At 36.8% G+C, this 19,608-nt stretch overlaps 1 protein-coding gene across 1 annotated transcript in view; it reads left to right on the forward strand.

Moving 5' to 3' along the window:
* The window catches only part of LOC108778103 (ribosomal protein S6 kinase alpha-5), a 40,306-nt gene extending 22,570 nt beyond the window's left edge, over nt 1–17,736 (forward strand). The window contains exons 2-7 of the mRNA XM_018545199.1: nt 13,573–13,647; nt 14,026–14,244; nt 14,650–14,765; nt 14,912–15,112; nt 15,505–15,939; nt 16,049–17,736. Of these exons, the coding sequence (XP_018400701.1) occupies nt 13,573–13,647; nt 14,026–14,244; nt 14,650–14,765; nt 14,912–15,112; nt 15,505–15,939; nt 16,049–17,647 (2,645 nt within the window). The 3' untranslated portion in view covers nt 17,648–17,736. The remainder of the gene's footprint in view (nt 1–13,572; nt 13,648–14,025; nt 14,245–14,649; nt 14,766–14,911; nt 15,113–15,504; nt 15,940–16,048) is intronic.
* The last annotated feature ends 1,872 nt before the right edge of the window (nt 17,737–19,608 follow it).

Raw genomic sequence — 19,608 nt, forward strand, 5'->3', positions numbered from 1 at the left:
ATATATATATATAATGTGCTCAGGAACATGCATATTACTTTCACACCTCGGCCAACTTTGGCTCCAGAAGCCCTTAGCGAACAGGAAATCCTTTTCGAAAATTTAATCCCTATAATAATCCTCCCATATTCCTCTGAATAATTAGCGCTTCATAATTAAGCCGTGTTATTATTCGTTATTTATTGTATTTTATAGAATTATTTTAGATTTTAGAACGTACCGTTGTATAACACCGTTGACATACGTAATAAAAAATAATAAAATTCATAAATAATAAAATAATTGACAATAAAAATTCAGAATAGCGTGTACATATAAATAAAAAATAGTTTAGAAAGGAGAGAAATAGATAAAAAAATAATTCAATATGTTTAAAAAAAAATATATATATATACAAAGTATTCCGAAAGTTTCTTCCAATCGTTTTGTGTAGAGTGGATTAAACTGAGTCGAAAAGTCCTGTAGCACTTTGCAAATTTCGCAATGGTTAACGAGATATTAGTTTTTAACGATAGCTGGTCTTTAATAATTTTTTTCTCAAATGCTATTAACTTTACAGAAAAACTGCAAAGGACAAAAATTGTGTATCTTCTTCTCATAGAACTCTAAAAATTTTTTATTAACTTTTTAGTACTGCATTTTCTAATTAGCAACTATTTTTACCCCGACATAAGAAATACAGTATTCAAAAATTCTGGAAAAATTCTGAAAAAATGTTCAGAATTTTATGAGAAGAAAATAAATAATTTTTATCTCTCGCTATTTTTTTGTAAAATTGATAGTATTTGAGAAAAAAATGATTGAAGACCAATTAATATTCGACTATCTTTAAAAATTATTATCTCGTTAACCATTGCGAAATTTACAAAATAATAGAGGACTTTTCGACTCAGTTTAGTCTGCCCTATCTATACAAAAGCGATTGGAAGAATCTCTCGGGACACTTTGTAATCTTTGTATATATGATATGTATATATACATATAATAGAATTGTTTGTGTTGAAAATTGTTTATCAAAGTTTAGTATTACATGATCTGGTAGATATTATTTTGCACATTGCTTTACATTGTATTTACTTTGTTGTTTCTCTTTTTGCTTAAAAGTAAAAAGTAATTTTGTCATGCAGAAAGGTATAGAAAATAATTTTTTTGCTAAATGTTAAAGATTAAGTCATGATCTCTCTTTTGAAATATCATTATTTTTTTAACCGTACTTTGTTATTGAAATAACATGCAAGATACAAACAAAAAAGTTTAATATAAAAAAGTTATGTATTTTAATGTTTAGCCTTTAAATCAATACATAATACATTTTTTAACAGAATATTGTCGAATGTTTAATATTCAAAGCCATAAATTTGCAAATAATTAATGAATTGCTATGGTTGAGAAAAAAGTTGTCGTGTGGGCGCCAAGTTAAGTAGGCCACGTGGCACATTTCGGTTCTTGGCATCGATAACGAGGAAAATGATTCTAAGGTCGCCGGAATCGCGACGTTTATAGCACAAACATTGATGGTATCTTTCCATTTAGAACTTATTATTTAGCACTGTGTCTAGAATTGTTCTGGATAGTCTTCCACATCGAAGACATGTTCGAAAAAATGGTCTGAAACTTAAATTTAAAACGAAATAAAAGAATTTATTTCTGTTACTGACTATTAGATATAAATTTCACTTTTTTTATTTTAAAAAAGTGAAAGCTAAATCATTTTGGGGGAATGTCTTTTATTATTGAAATAATTTATTAACTATACGAGAGAAATTCTTGAAAGAAATGATTTAGGGCATATTTACAATTATTATGAATACGCTTTTTTAAAAATTGATCATGCTAATCCATACAAGTTGAGCGCTAATTGTTTGGCTGTTATTCGTGCATTGCCGAAGTACACGACTGTCTCGCAAAAATCCCTGAAAATGTCTAAATTTAGCAATTCGCGTATGCATATAGCTCGAAGCATCTTTCTATTTATAGAACCCACATCGCGCATGTGTACTCGACAATAATCGCATTCGACCGTACTACATTTGTGACATTGGGATTTTGTCGAAATCGATTGGTTCTGTGTTGCATTTTTTGTGACACAACTTGCGAAAAGAAATTGTAGCTAACAAAGAAGAAGAGCTTAGTAAAAATAAAATATTGAGATAAAATTTAAAGAAAGAGAAAGAAAATGTTAAAATTAAATAAAAAGTAATAAGAAAGAAGGTTTGAAAAATGTTTTCTTTTGGATCGAAGTTTATCATATTGTTGTGTTAAATGATTTACATTTAAGTTAAATTTACCATTTTTTATATTTACATATATTCAATTAAATGATTCAGTATAAGTATTTATTGCTAGTGCGCAAAGAAAAGTAAAAAATATTATAATCTTTGACGTAATAATTTGTATTAATATATTAATCAGAATATTAATAAAAATAAAATATCAAAATATGAGAGAATGGGAAAATAAATCTTAGTCTCAGTTTCTATGAGACTAATTTTATTTAATATCGATGCGATTATACATCTTTAGATTTTAATCAAATAAATAACACTACGAAAACTTTTTGCTCGATAAATATAAATAAATATTTATTCAATATTGTGAAATAATGATTGCAACATATTTTATGTGTATACTAAATAATCCATTAATATATGGACGATTAATTTAGCATTATGGAACACACACGTGTCGCGAATTTATGAAAAATAAATTTATGAGAAATAAATTAAAATTGGATGCACGATCGAATCTATTAATCTTTTCGAAGGAAAACTTTCTATAATATTTTTTATTCTTTATTAAACTTATTATATATTTTTTATTGTGCCGATCTGTTGAATAATACGATATCGAGATTGGAGAAAAGGTTTCTTTCGATTTATCACGGATGTGAATAAAGTTATTTATAACTTTAGTTTATAACTTGAGTCAGTGAGAAATCTAATATTGTCTGATCGCAAACTATATGCAGATCGATTACACGTTCCAGTGACTGGAAACCAACCGTCGCGTCGGAAAGATCTGTAATCGTGGTCTGAGAATCACTGTATCACCATCACGTAACATATTCACCGACACTGGCGCACACTTATAATCACCGCGGGATACTTTATTATATTATTGTGCACTGTATATCATGTGATAAAAATATCTAACAGCGACGCTTAGTAAGGCAGTGAGTTTTGCGATCGCGTCGCTGAACGAGAAAAAAGAATTAGCAACGCCCTCGTTCAGAAATTCAGAGCCGTGTTTGCGTTTGACGGAACGAACTATTATGCAACCTTAATACGTTCATATAACGAAAAAAGAGAAAGAGAGCGGAAAGGGGGGAAAAAAAAAGAAACGAGGGAGAGAAGTGGGTCCGGATGACCGTTGTTGCTCGGTTCCGAGAATTCCCGAGAGGAAAATTCTAGGGGATTAAAATATTAAAGCGTTCGAGCGAATTATTCTCGTTATCAATTATTCACGTCGTGACAACGACGACGCCGTCTGTGCTCGACGTCGCGGATGCTCTTACGCGACTTGTCGATAAACTCGATGATGCAACGGGAGAGCGAGAGAGACAACGCGAGTGACATGCATGTAATATGCGGTATGTTCGTTATGTCATCGCGGAGTGACGATGGCGGCCGGCTTTCCTCTGGCATAATTACAGCATAAGGCGAATTAATATTTAAGCATCGCGACACGCGCGGCTCTTGCGAACTTCAAGTGGATTCACTCAATTTTTATTTACCGGGACGCGCTTCTTACCGAGAATCCAAAGGTTCGTCTCTATATTTTCTAATCTACTTTTCTTAATAAACCGGACTTTCCTTTCGTGGAAGTTTTTGTATGAAAATTTTGCGAATCGTATCACGTTATACACAATTCCTCATTTATTATTATTTTAATTAATTTATTATCTTTCAATAAGCAGCAATTTCTATTTTTGAGACGTTTTATATCTTTTTGAGGTATCGCTCCATTAACTTCTGCATTAATCAATAGCTATTGAATTATTATTTTATATTTTGAAGAGCTACAATTGATGTATTTATAACACCTAAATGTAGATATATCGTTCTAATCATAAAATTGCTTAGCTATCTAAATTTGAGACACGGAACGTTTCAAGGATATTGTTTCGCTGAATTTACACGTCTATGTTAATACGTTATCAACGATTAATGTCTTTTATATAAGGCTAATGATCAGGAAGAATCTTCGTGTTTTTATATTTGATCTTTGATGCGATTATAACATCTATTATTGATACTAGACTAGAAATTAATAAGAGCATTAATTTTTTGTGTTAATCGTAGAGACTGTGAAATCGGCATGGTAAAACGTTTATTCGCATTTTTATGCATATTTATAAAAATTAGGGTCGCACCTTTATACAGAAACAATCACAAAAATTTATATTTTTTTTCTTTTGAATTAGACAAAAATAATATATCTTCGTATTTTCACATTACCTTGTAACTATTAGAACGTGATAATAATAATTTACTTGTTTCAATTTATTTACATTTAAAAATTTACGTTTCTTCCAATTTTTTAGCATCTCTCGTAATTGATTTTAATTATTATTGACGTGGTTAATTCGTTGCAGCAAACACATACATTAAAAAAAATGTACTAATTTGTAGTAAATTTTAATAAATATTTGTTTGCACAATACTAATTAAATATTTACCAAATGTAAACATTTATTTACTTGCTGCAAGAATCATTATTATGATTTAACCATCATGTTTTATTGAGCAAATATTTATTTACTGTAAGTAAACGTTTAGTTAGTACTTGACAAAAATATGTATTAAGATTTAGTAAATCTTTTCTCAATACATTAACAGAATAATTTAGAGAGTAAGTATACCTATTAAGTAATAAATAGTGAGGACTCTTCTTTGCGCGCCCTTCTCTAACAAAACACTCTCAGTGCTTCTGTCGCAACATCGCCAGGCAACTAAAATGTACATCGAAAGCAACAATATATTTTTATCGTGTTAGCATGCGTGCGTTGTCCCATATATGTATCGTTCTAATACGACTTTTTCTCCAGGGGGAGACGCTGGAGTTCATGGACTCGAAATCCCCCGTTTGTCGCACGGCGATCGGCGTTGACGACTATTTTTTCTCTGCGCGCCGGTCGAGATGTGTACCGGCGAGTAAACAAGCCGATCCGACGCGAGTCGTAGATCTAAATATAAAATCGCAACAAATCAATATCAAGCGTGTACCCCTCCTCCCTTCGCTGCGTGATATTAAACTGATAAACACCGGAATGGTTATCTAGAGCGTCTCCCCGTCTCGTGCGTTGTTCGTCTATATCGGATACGTCTTGAGTATTAAAAAAATTTAGTCTTAAAAAAATTATGCACTATATATACACGAGAGAGTGCGATGCGGCTGATCTTATCATTAGACCCCCACGGCTACAACTTTCGTACATCAGTTCCTATATGGAAGCGAATGTTACAGACGCGCGGTAAAAAGCCGTGAAAGGGATACATCACGTGTATTTCATGACGAACGGAACGATGACAGTGTCGGTGAGTGAAATTGTTATAGCATGATGTGACGTATTGAATTATCTGCGAGAGAAATAAGATATTCGACATACGTAGTTCAATTATTCCGTATTGAGGAACGATCTTCATTACTCCTGCCGCCAAGGTTGGCATCAAGGTCGATGTGTATCAAAGATCTCCGTAACTGTGACATATTCTATCAACCTTGTCTCTCGGCGCTAAGACAAGTGCAGCGACACTATACACCGTGTCATTAATATTAGACTAGGAACGTAGTCGAGAGCGCGTTCTTCGTCGAATTCCTCCCCTCTTTCGATTCGCTGAATCTCTCGCTCGAGAAAACGGGGAATTCCGGTAATGTTAATTCCTCAATCTCGCGCCGAGCTCGCGACGAAGACACTTTTGATACGCGATGAATGGAGCCTCCTCGTCGGCCGTGCCCATCCGTTCGATTCGTCGCTCATACCCGCGACGCGGCGCAACGTAACGCAACGCGGCGGCGTTTCCATATCGCTTCAATTAATTGAGGTAGCAGTTGCCGCTACCGCTCCACCGCGCTCTCTCTCTCTCTCTCTCTCTCTCCGCAACCTCTCTCGGCACACGTGTACCGCCCCACACGTGCCGCGAGGCGGCCCACGGCCGCCACGAGTAGGATGGTGGAATGTATGTAGCGCCGAGGCAGTACGGTACCAAGTAACGGTTGCGCCACGGTATACCGGCCACGCGGTTCTTCTTCCCTCGTGTGTCCACTTAATGTTTCTTTTTCGTTAACGTCGCGAAGAATAGATCCTGTCGCGGTTCTCTGACTGCCCTTTTACGTAATTGTTGTTAGACAGCAGACACGTACACTTTATCCGAGACATGGATACGGAGCGATTACTCGCCAGATCTTTTGCCTTATTGTTTGATACTATAATAAATAATCTGCGATTATGCACGAAAAGAACGATTTTGAAGTACCCAAAAATATAATACAAATTTGAAAATAATTTTGTTTGGATCGTCAAAATAATTATATAGGACGTTCAAACTAGTTGCTACAGAATGTTACAATAGGCCTTCTACAGTAAGCCATAAATCAAAAGTAAGAAACTAAAAATTGACGACTGTGTTTGGTCCATTTCTAGCTTATAATTATTTATAATTTATGATCTGTGACTTATTGTAGAAGGTCCATAAATCTTCCTGCAGCATTGGCAGCATTTATTTTTGGAGGCTCACTGTAAGCTTCACTTTAGCAGGGTTGGGTAAGTTAATGTTTATTTTTAACTGAATAAAGTTAAAGTTAATGGCTTTACAAAATTAATAAAGTTAAGTTAAAAGTTGAAGGAATATAAAATTAACTTAACGTAAGTTAAATCAATATTGAATTAACTCAAGTTTAAAAAAAAGTTAATTTCGAAAAAAATTATTTTTTAGATCAAAATGTCTTAATTTTTCTTAAAATGAAATTAAATTACTACAATATAGATTATTACGTTTACCTTTTAAAAAGTCTTCAGCCATAAGAAATTGATCAATTAAATTCGAATACGAGAAGAATATTTGACTGTAATTACAATTTCTTATGACATAAGACTTAAAACACTTATTGTAGATCCGGACTAAGGTTTATAACATAAGGCATAACCGCATAAGCCAATTAGAGGGCCGTATTAGCATCTTAAGACATTCCTTGAGATTTAGACTATGTTCGGAATTCCGGCCTTAGTCTTATTATATCTTATTATTTTCCTGAGATATTTAAAAGACATAAAAAATTCTTTAACTTAAAAAAAAGTTATAAAGTTAACGTTTAAAAGTAACTTAGTTAAATTAAAATTTAATGCATTTAAAATTAACTAAGTTAAGTTAAAAGTTTTTAACTTTTTAACTTTTTTTTTTAACTTTTAACGTTTTAACTAGTTACTAGCCAACCCTGCACTTTAGCTTTCTTCCTCATGTAATGAAAGATACAGATATAGGTGAAATAAAGCTTACAGCGCGTGAGTGCCCATAACTAACTCTGCAATTGTGTCATTCACACTTAAACATTCTATATAATTATTTTGTTGGTCCAATAAAATTATTTTTATATTTAGCTATAAATTTTTAGATGTTTTTGTTCTTTCCTTAGAATAGAACAGATTTTGCATTTGTCAAAAGTTTGATGAGGAAAGGATTCTCTCAATAAAGCGTGCATTTATTTATATGAATGTGTTCCTTGATTGCTATTTATGCATTATATTTTTTATTGATATTTTTGCGAAGAATAATTCTCTTTTCTCAATTGTAGCATTTAAAAACGTATTATTAAAAAAATTTCAAAATTATCACTTTTAACTTCTCGACGTGTCATTCGTTTTATTCATGTTTATTTCTATTTATCAAGATGGAAGTATCGATTTTGCGATAATGATTCGTATCAGCGGCATACTTTACAGATAGAATTAATAAATGACTTTGTTCGTAATTTACTAAAAGTTATATATTACAAATTCAATTGAACTAAATATTCAAATTAAATTTTCGCACTACTTTCGAAACGATCGTTTATTCGTGATCAATTCTTACGACTATAAAGTCATTCGGTGTTGCAACTGTTTTACATTAATACTATTTTACTGCGACCTTTTACCGCAACGTCAAGCTTACTGATAACTAAACGGATGAACCTGTCGATACTTAGAAAAACGGATATCTCTTTTGTATGCCGCGATAAAAATTCCTCAATCACAAAGAGTAAAAGTCAGGGCACAACACTTTAAGGTCCGGTTTTCCATTATCCTGATTAACTTGTAGTTTAAACTTCTCACTAATTGATGATAATGTAAAAATTGCTTTTTCTGCCTATGATTAATTATTAAATCAGTGGTTTCGTAGTGATAATTTTAAAAGTTATTTAATACAAAATTTTTAGTTATATTAATCATAGGTAGGAAACTACAATTTTTACATTATTATTAGATTAAGTTTAATTACAAATTAACCAGCGAATGGAAAATCGCACCTAAGCGAGTCCTCCGATCTTGGAAGATGATTGGGGAAAAGGCTCCTCATGCACACCACTATCATGTATATGTATATATATATATATGATGTTGTGATACACGCGAAGTTGAGCCGACGTCGCGGCCGGCGAAAGAAAGTAGTCAGTCCCGTTACGAAATAGTGAGTGAATGCCGACTATCTGGGTCAGACAAAAGCGGAACTTCCGCGACGGTGTGTACTTTGCGATCGCACCGTCGCGTTCGTGGATACGCCCCTTGCGAATTAAAAGCGATAATGAGGTGAAGGAGAAGCTTTTTCTTCCTCCCTGTTGCCCTCAAAATGCATTTTCTGCAACATGGTATAATAAGACGGGTTCTCAACATAATATAGCAGTAACGTATTGGAACAACTAATTAAATTTGAGTTCAAATGCTTCTCTTCTACTGCGCATTCACGGGAATACTACACCTGTCTTTTGTTACATCATGTTGCGCACAATTTCCAAGCGATCGTTCCAAAAAGAAAAAACATCCGGCGGCCTCGGCGAAATCGTAGCGAAATCACGGAACTCGATGGAATATCTCAATCTATTATGTAATAAGCCGGAATGACACAAAATACCGAGGAGCCTTGAGATCCGTCTTGGAATTCGAGCGGACGCTAATCCCACTTTCTCAGTCGTAAGATTATAGATATACCGATGCCGCGTCGCGCCGGGAAGAAAGTAGATGGAGCAAGAATTTTAACTTTTTCGTTAAATTCTTACATTTTGTTTAATTTAATATATGCGTATGAGAACCTACGGTACGTTTCAGAGCGATACGAAAATCCGCCATGATGTTTCAATTTCGCAAATCGGCATCGCCCCGGCGCGGCTCCGCGAGTATTACGGTACACGCATCCTTCCCCCGATTGTTTTTCCCTCGATGCAATCGAGCGTCAGAAAAAGGGAACTCATTATTCACGCGAGTGAGAGGGGCCGGAATGCCGTTCCGAGAGGTAACGGGGAGGCGAAACTCTCCGCGCCTCGAGTCACCGCGAGAGCCGACTCGAAGGAGGCCGCCGCCCCATCGTCGCGCCGCGAGTCGAATCGAGGCGGATCCGCGGACAGCTTCAAGCTTAATAAGAGAATCGGTCGTCTCGCGCTTGTCTCCGGCGAGGTGCACGTCCTCGGGAGTATACGATGATATACCTCCGCGAGTTCTCTCCGTCGCGAACTTGACTCATCCGGCTAAGTGGGTCATTCCGCGCGTTCCTGGGAAGCGCGCGCGCGCGCGGGGGCGAGCGCCGCGCTGAGAGTCGCGTGTGCGAACCCGCGAGTTTCGCGATAACCGCGAGGTACGTCCGTAGATAGGTACGTCGGTCGCGCCGCGCCACGCCGATGCGATCTCCTTCGCTACCTTGACATGCATTCTCTCTCTTGGGCTGGCAGTCAGGGCCGGGGCCGCCCGGGACGAGCCCGGGCCTCGCCCGAACCTCGCGCGATTCTCCACGTCCGCCGTGTGCTTTCACCGACTATAATCACCTGCTCTTGATTCCCGCTCGCACGCGCGATTACGCAATCGCGGAATATTCTTAAGATAGATTTTGCTCTTGTAAAAATAATGTGTAATTAGTTTGACCTAATTACTCATTGTATTTCAACTGGAGTAAAATTATTTCCTTGCAATGACGGATAATGGACGAATTATTTGGACGCGAACACACTTTCCATGTACGATACGTTAGCGATTTTTTGAAAGCGATTTTGAGACGTTAATTAAGGCATCGAGACGCTGATTAAATCTTAATGAGTTGTGCAACTTATTGGGCTATACGTCTCATTATACGTCTGCTTTAAAGAAATGACTTAATTAGGTGGTTAAACCGCGTTGAGTAAACCATTAACGTTAAACTTCTGTAACGAAGGTTTAGTTCTGAACTTGCTGAACGGTACAAGAGATTTGTATACACACATAGATTATGACGATTATCGAGAATTTCCGCACGGTTTCCATGAGATCTTATTAACCCTCTGGCGATAATTTTCTTGCACCGATTTAACCGAAACTTGTTGGATCTTCCATATTGGCTCCTTTCGCCGCTTCCCTATACCAAGAAATGGGTTTCTCTCTCGATGTAAAAAAAGAAAAAAAGAAAATCGACGGAAGGGTATAGAGACGCGAAGATATACACAAAAGTGAAAGTGGCAACGCTGTTTGTAATTTCTGTAACAGAAACGTGACCTACTTGTGCCGCAATCTTGAGATTCCCATTTTTTTCGCGTTACCACCGAATGAGTCAACAAAATGAGCACAATATGGAGAGGGGGATAGTCTTATTAGTCATCCTTTCCTAATATACGATATGTATAACCGCCGGGTTATTCTCTTACACCTTTTATATAAGAACACCAAATGCGGGAATCTTATCGTGGATATATTTTATTTTTGTGCTGAGAGAAAAAAATGATTGCCATTACTATAATTTAATTACAATTTATTTAGTCATTTTTAGTATCACTATATAGATTTTTGACACATAACTATCAATATAATTATTACTACTTTATAGCAGTAATAATTGCTATAAAAATGAAACTCTCTCTCTCTCTCTCTCCTGATCATAGTTATTTTACCATGCGACATAAATATAAAACATTTTTCTTTCATTGCTATAGTTGGCGATAAAAGAGTTTGAAAATGGTAAGTACAGAGGATATCGTATACATTTCGATTCCGATTGTCCGTGAACTTTGTGACCCACTTAACTGCTTTGCAATAAAGAGGTAGATAAAAAAGAAGATAAGATAAGCGAAAGACGCACAATAGTATAAAGATACACGTATATACGAGAGATATGCACAAAATGTAAAGGAATGTGAAGCGGCTCCTAGGCGATCGATATTATAACACAATTATTTTGTACAATATTATTAATGCTCTCTTTAGATTATTAAAAATAAATATCAATATATCCTCTCTGGACGACTAATAATATCGCAATATCAAATATTGTACAATATTATTGATTGTCTAGAGGTCGTTAAAAAGAATGTTTCTCGATAATTGTCCTTTAGCGGCTGAAAATTAAAGTATAAGGAGATCGCGATTAGTCGACCGATCAGGTCGATGCTACTCTGTGATAGAAAGAAAGCTGCAGTTCTGGGACACTGTGAACGGATATGCTTAGCAGAATTGCTCCGACTTATGTCGTGCAATTTCACGTTGCAACTTCAATGTCGAAGTCTGGTGTAACCGGCTTAAAGATGACTGCGGGGATAAAGATTCTGGGTGGTCCGCCAGAATCGGACGCGAATCCCAGCTGTCCCTTTGGAATTTTCCCACATGAAGCATGCGTCACGCGCAGCGTATGACGTATAATATAAATGTTAAACGTATATTCTACAGATGTTATACTTAAACGCAAACACATTTAGCGGAATTGAAATCAACTCTACGTACCTACATAGTATATCGCGAACGAGATGAACATCTCTCGCTCGTATTTTCTTTTATTAAATTTACTTATCTCGTTCGTTATTCACAGTTCCTTTTGTGATTAGTAGCTATTTTTCTGAAGAATTAAAACAGGAATGAGTGTTTATTTCCAACTTGATCGATGCCGAATGGCGACAGAAAAATAAATAACGATAGAATCATTATTATTTACTGGACAATATTGTTACTCGTTTGGCTTCTTATCGTCCGCCACGTTCACCGCCAACAGTTACATACACAGTTGTTCCGCGAATTATGTAACGCTGAAACATAATCGCAACGCCGCGCCGGCGCTGCTATGGAATATATGAATGCCTAAAGCCGCGCTTGAAATCCCTCCCGCTCGTCGCTCACTTAATGTCGCACAGTTAACGCTATATGTACTTCCGTAATTTTTTTTACAACTTGTTTTTCCTTCCTTTGGAGGTGTATTAGACGTGCGTTTTGCTGCTTTAATTACGGACGACATATGTCTTTTGATATGCGAAACCGGCGATAAACGCGCGGTCCGCGCTACAGAGCGAAGCGTACACGTCCAATGGCGCAGCGAATCGCTCACGTGCATGCATGCACATTCACGGCCGTCGGTCGCACCTGCCGATATTAGCAGCGTATCGCAGGTGCCTTGTACCTTTGCGTGTCACGCGTCGAATAAGCGGCATTCCATTCCGAGGCGCCGCCGTTCGTCCACGCGACGCTTCGGCCGCATCGAATTATACACGTTCTCCTCTCTTTCCTTCTCCTCCTTTCTCTGCCGCATGCGGCGTCGAGAGAAAAATGAATGCCAGGAGCACCTCATTGTCTCGCTCAGAAGCCTTGTCAGCTTTTGCGCGCGTCACGACGTCCGCAATCTCTCTCTCTCTCTCTCTCTCTCTCTCTCTCCTCGCGCGTCTGGGAGCGCGCGACAACCGCGTCGCCGAGGAACGCAAATGTCGAGGAGAATGCGACCGTTAGGAATGAAGAAATTGTTAATTAGTGTACTCTCCGGTTCAGCCGTTAGACTACTCGGAGCGAAATTTAAATCGAGTCAATTTACTGTGCATCTCTTTCGATGTATAACATACATACCAGGCATTTTTCTACTTTTCACAAGCAAACGTCATTTGGTACAAATGCCTGAAAATATTTTGCTTTAAACTTAACCTTCCGTCTGCAAACAGGTTACGAGCGAAATTTTACTCTTATTTTTGATCTTCCTTTTTGCTCGAATTTTTATTATTATTAAATAAAGCCTTTAACATTTAAAAACTATTTGATAAGGTAATAGAGATGTTGAAAAATATAATGACGTGAACTCTTTTTGAAAGTTTTTAAAACAGTATAAAAAAACTTGAACGAAAAAGTCTCATATTGCAGACAAAAGGAATAAAAGAAAATAATTACAGATGAAGGTTTAATTATAATTTTAGAAAATAGATTCTTTTTTAGTAAATGCATAGATATTTCTCCTCGATCTTTCTCACGCATTCGGTTAATGCATCGAGTAGTTTGTGCGGTTTTCACGAACGGAAATCCTACCAAATCGTCAGGATATAACGGATATTATGATTAATCGGATATTATCGAGTATCAATCTTTCTCACAAGATTCCCGTTTTTCTGTTACAGTAAATCTAGCGGACAACGGCAGCCAGAAAGTGGATATGACACACTTCGACTTACTGAAAGTCCTTGGCACCGGAGGTGAGAAATCATTTGAAATAAAAAAAGTGCCTTTTCCTAAACGCGGTCCAGTTAGATAATATTTGTAATCAATCCTAAATCATAATATTTACAATACCGCGGTAATAAGTAATATTCAAACTATTTGTAACGGCAGTAATAACACTTGAATTATTTCTAACGGATATTGTAATGTTTGTGCCGTTATATAGACATCAAATTTTAAACGTTTCTCTGTTACACGGTATATTATACGCAAGTTAATTTCCGATACTTTAGATTTTTTCCCGACTGTGCTGCTTTTTCAATATCGACATTTCTTAATCTTCGTTATTATTAATATCTCGAAACTACGACGCGTATCACGCTTCTAATATAGATCGTCTTGTTTTCATACAGCTTACGGCAAAGTTTTCTTGGTGCGGAAGAACACGGGCACTGACGCCGGACGGCTTTATGCCATGAAGGTGCTGAAGAAAGCCTCCATCGTGCAGAAGAAGAAGACGACGGAGCACACCAAGTCTGAGCGCCAAATCCTGGAGGCTATCAGGGACAGCCCATTCCTGATAACTCTTTATTACGCGTTCCAAACCGACGACAAACTCTGTTTGATCTTAGGTGAGATTCGCATGCGAGGAACTGAAACTAAAGAAAAAAAAAAAGGAATCTACCAATTAAAAGGAAAACAGATAAATGGAGTAAATAAAAAAATATTAATTAGATTTTGCTAAATAAATATTTAGTTAGTATTTTTCCTTTGCAAAATAATTTCTTAAACAATTTCGGTATTACATTCATTACAGACATGATAAAAAGATTTATCATATATACGGATAAAATACAGGTTTTATATACCTATGCAATTGAATAAAAATAAAAGTTATTAATAAAATAATAAACTTTTTTCTCACATTTGGTCAAATGTCATTTTGTAGATGGCACGCGAAGAAAAAATTGATCTATTTTTCTTTTCCTTGAGGATGTAGAACTTTGGAGATACGAGATATTTTTTTCTATTTCTAGAATATGTTGCCGGTGGTGAGATGTTTACGCACCTGTATCAGCATGACTGCTTCACGGAAGAAGCCGTACGTTTTTATATTGGCGAAATTATCCTGGCACTCGAGCGCCTTCATGACGTATGTATTAATAATATACTAATGTTATACGCGCGTATAAACAAATAATAAGATACCTTTGATGAAGAACGAAAACAATCTGCGAAGAATTAAACGAAATTAATTAAATTGAATCTGTGCATATAATATTTTATTTGATGCTGCAGCTTGGCGTAATATATCGGGACATCAAACTTGAAAATATACTTTTGGATAAGGATGGGCATCTCGTGTTGACGGATTTCGGTCTCAGCAAAGAGTTCCTACCACACGAGAGGAATGGCAATGCACGTACTTACTCGTTTTGCGGAACTATCGAGTATATGGCACCGGAAGTGGTAAAGGCGGGCCCGAACGGCCACGATATCGTAAGTTAACGTTGATACCTTTCTATCTTTCCACGTTACCAACTCGCGTGTTATTTCATCCCCATATCCGCTTTTGTAGCTTCTTTTCTCGGGTGACGACTCGGTAATAATCTGTTTATCTCCCTTCCTAGGAGATAATTAAATTTATGATACATGAATTATTAAGCGTATAATTATATCATATAATATTTTAATATTAATTAAGGAACACAAACAAATTATTAAATTAAATTTTCAGAAAATAAAAAAATATATATTTCAGAGAGTTACACATTATAAATAAAATATGTAAAAGAAGGTACGATTGTGGCTTGGACATAATTAATAGTATAATATAGCCACGTATATATGTTTAAATGTATGTTATTACAATCGAGCTGGTATTCTTATAGGCCGTCGATTGGTGGAGTGTGGGCGTGCTAACGTTTGAGTTACTGACCGGTGCGTCGCCTTTTACGGTGGAGGGCGAGAAAAACAACCAACAAGAGATTTCGAGGAGGATATTGAAAAATGATCCGCCAGCAATGCCGAGCCACTTGAGTGCCAATGTGAGCGATTTCATCACCCGTTTGCTGATCAAAGATCCACGACAAAGATTGGGTGGTGGACCGCGCGACGCTAAAGAGCTCAAGGAGCATCCCTTCTTCATAGATGCGGCACCAGCCTTTACTTGGGAAGGTTTGGAGAAGAAACTGATCAAGCCACCTTTGATTCCGAAAATTTCGCACGAATTGGACACCAGCAATTTTTCAGACGAATTCACCAAGATGAATGTCGTCGTTGACAGTCCGGCGGTTATTGATGGCGACTATGACAAACATTTTAGGGTAAGTTTTCTTAATTTTTTTCATTATTACTTTGAACAAATGGATAGCCGGTAACACTTATAGATTTTATCAATCATTTAAAAAATTTCTCACTTGAATGTTTTTACAGGGTTATTCGTATGTAGCGCCTTCGATTCTATTCACCGACAACGTGGTGAGCAGGGATATCTTCGGTGGAGAGACCAGTTCGCAACGGCCTTTGTTGTCCGATCTTCTGAACACGTGTTTCGAGGAGTCCACGTTCTTCCAGACGTACGAGTTAGATCAAGCGGGACCAGCTCTAGGCGATGGCAGTTTTTCAATTTGCCGGCGGTGTCGTAATCGTAAGACCCAGCAGGAATACGCCGTGAAGATCGTCAGCAGGCGGGTGGATTGCAGCCGAGAGGAGAATCTGTTGCGTGCGTGCCAGCGTCACGCGAACGTAGTGAAATTGATAGAAGTCCACCACGATCGACTTCACACATACATCGTGATGGAATTGCTCTCGGGCGGGGAATTGTTACAACGACCGCGCCCATTCTCGGAGCGACAGGCCAAGCGAGTGATGCGGCAATTGGCAGCCGCAGTGCGATACATGCACTCGCGTGGCGTAGTGCATCGTGATCTCAAGCCAGAGAATATCGTATATGTGCATCAAGGCGAAGATTCGTCTGTAAAGATAGTTGACTTTGGATTTGCCCGGATGAAGAACAGCTGCGAGCCGCTACACACGCCCTGCTTCACGCTCCCGTACGCTGCCCCGGAGGTTGTGGCCAACCAAGAGTACGACGAGAGCTGCGACATGTGGTCCCTGGGGACTATTCTGTATTTCATGTTGTCCGATAATCCACCTTTCCGTACGGATACACCTAACGTAGCGAATCGCATCAGAGCCGGTGAGATTAATTTTGACAGCGAGGCTTGGAGTCACGTGTCTCCCGGTGCCAAACAAGTAATGAAAGGTTTACTGATGATCGATCCCAACAATAGACTTACCGCAGCTTCTCTGGTGTACCATTCGTGGTTGACAACGCATGATGCAACGATTCTCCCGGTAACACCGGTCACTGACGTGGTTCAAACGGATACTACTACGGTAGCCGTGAGTTCAACGTCAACGCAGGAGCGCGAGGGTTTCCGATTACGCGCGGTCGATGCCGCTAAATTGGCACAGCGTCGCAAGCACAAACGTTCCAATTCCAGTTCCTCGACGTCGAGACCGTCTTCTTCTTCCTCATCGAGTCCGTCGTCAGTTCAGTTGCTGCGTCTACCAAGCACTACAATAAGTGCTCCGAACACTTCCACCTCGTCACCAAGCGTCTTCGATTTTAATGATGAAGTTGTTAACGAGTACCTGAGTTCCCTATCTTCTTCTTCCGATTCGAATTCCTCGATAAGACTTTCACTCCTGCAAGAATTGGAGAGGACCGCGAAGAAGCGGACCAATGCCGACCATGAATCGTGTCAATCGATAATCCCGACGAAAAAGCATCGACATCGGCGCGATGTTGACAGCGAAGCTAGTGGCAGTAGTAGTAGCGGGCCAATGACACGATCGCGAAAACGTAAACTCGAACAAATAATAAATTCGGACAGAGATATAGGTTCTGACAATTCCGCGGAGTCGTTCGAGTCGTCCTCGCAAGTTGCGCATGACGAAGGGGATGTCCATAGGAGACATAAAGCTGGCAAACGGCCCAAACGCCTTGCCACGATTATAGTCGAGTAGAGAGTTTTCCTACTTATGCTTGGTCCAGTAACGCTCCAATGAATTCACACTTTGTTTCCTATGCATTTTACACAGATATATCTTTATAACACCGCTGCCTTCTGCGTTTATACAGAACGCGAACATCGCATCATTCCTATCTCATCAGAGTTTTAGAATATCGTATATAAATATATAAATAGTTATAACATAATTATGCCATCCCATCTTCTTAAAAAAATCTTGGTCCATTTTCTATTTAAATAATTATATGTATAATTGAAAAGTGCATTCTTACAATGCTAATTTAAATATATTGGATAGATACCAGAAATGGACGTGTATAAAACGATATATCATTGTGGTCAGGGTCTCAATAAAGTATCAATGTTTCTCCGCGAAGATTTGTGCAATATGCAGAATTTATTGTGCAATGTATAGAATTTTATTTTTATTACTTCTAATTGAGAGAAACAGAGAAATAGGCGGATGCACATAAGATGGTGAATCGTTTTGTTGCGTTAAACTGGAATTGTCTGTGATTATAGTGCGAGGACGACAAACTGTAAAATTATAAGTTATATTATAACTTATTAAACACTCCCGTTAAAATTTTCTTCCAACGTCACTTCTTGCAATCGATAATCATAAAGATGACGATTAGTGATTAACTAGCCAATACGAAGAAAATTTTAGCGACTGTTTATAACGAGTATACATGTGGTGAATGTGCCTCAAAAGCTCATTTCATTATGAGTACATTAAAGATATTAATGTAATTGAAATGATACGCGATTACGCGCTAAAATAACAAAAGCAACTGTTATTACCAGTGGTACCTCAATCATAAAGAAAAAGGAAAAAACATATTTAAAAAATACTATTTGTTAAAAAACAAAATATAAATTAAGCACTCTTTTACGAATAGAGTTATTGAATATAATGACACATATTTATACAATTAAAAAACAAATTTTGTTTATATAATTATATACATTATATTCTATTAATTTTTACAGATGACTATATAAAAAGAAATGACGATGTTAATTGACGATATTGATAGATAATAAGTAAAATTGCGAAAAGAATGTCTATTCAGTATTTAACTTTTTTCGTATAGAAACCTCGTCACACTTTGATGTATTTGTGTAGTATTTGACATATGTGACAATTTTAAGAATGATGGAAATGAATGAGTTGCAATAAAGCATTCGGAGTGTGAGAAAATGAATTAGATTTAATTAAGTCAGATTATTATAGTTTTGTGATCCAATTATGTTATCATTAATTCGTGATTGATGCAATTTCTTATAATTCGAGAGTTGACTAACTATCGTTTTATGTAAGTGAAAGAATTAGTTTCAACAAATTGTGAATTATTTCAGATTTATCCTCTTTGTTGTTTATACTGCATTCTTTCAAAATTTAAAATACAGAGTATTAAAGGAAGATATTTTTTAGGCAGTTTTGTATCACAAAAGGGGATAAGAAAGGGCAACACATTTGCGGTCTTTTGATTTTATTATATTGCTGCGTTTATATTAGTGATGAGATAATTGTTTTAATTGATGTGTAATAATTGCTGTGAAAGATGAAGTAACAAAATGGTAAAGACTGACATGTGGTTGTACATCAACTCAGGGAACAGACGCGTTAATTGAGTAACGTTTGTGTTATGAGATAGCGTTGTACGAAAAAAAGCATGCTTCTACCAAAGATGACTGAAGCGACACTCCTTTGTTAAACCAAATAAATTATGGTGTGTAGCGGAGAGAAGCTATGCGTGAGATATTATCGAATTTATAACATATATGTATATAATAGTTATTATATATATATATATATATATAGATATCTAAAATGCGAAAATGCTGATGTAACAGATTATATCTATATATTTAAATATATCACATGTCGCTAGAGAATCATATTCTTTATCAAGAGAGATCTATACATTTATACATATATTATACATTTAT

This window comes from Cyphomyrmex costatus, unplaced genomic scaffold (genome assembly GCF_001594065.2).
Source record: "Cyphomyrmex costatus isolate MS0001 unplaced genomic scaffold, Ccosl1.0 scaffold480, whole genome shotgun sequence".
In the NCBI taxonomy this organism is placed as follows: domain Eukaryota; kingdom Metazoa; phylum Arthropoda; class Insecta; order Hymenoptera; family Formicidae; genus Cyphomyrmex; species Cyphomyrmex costatus.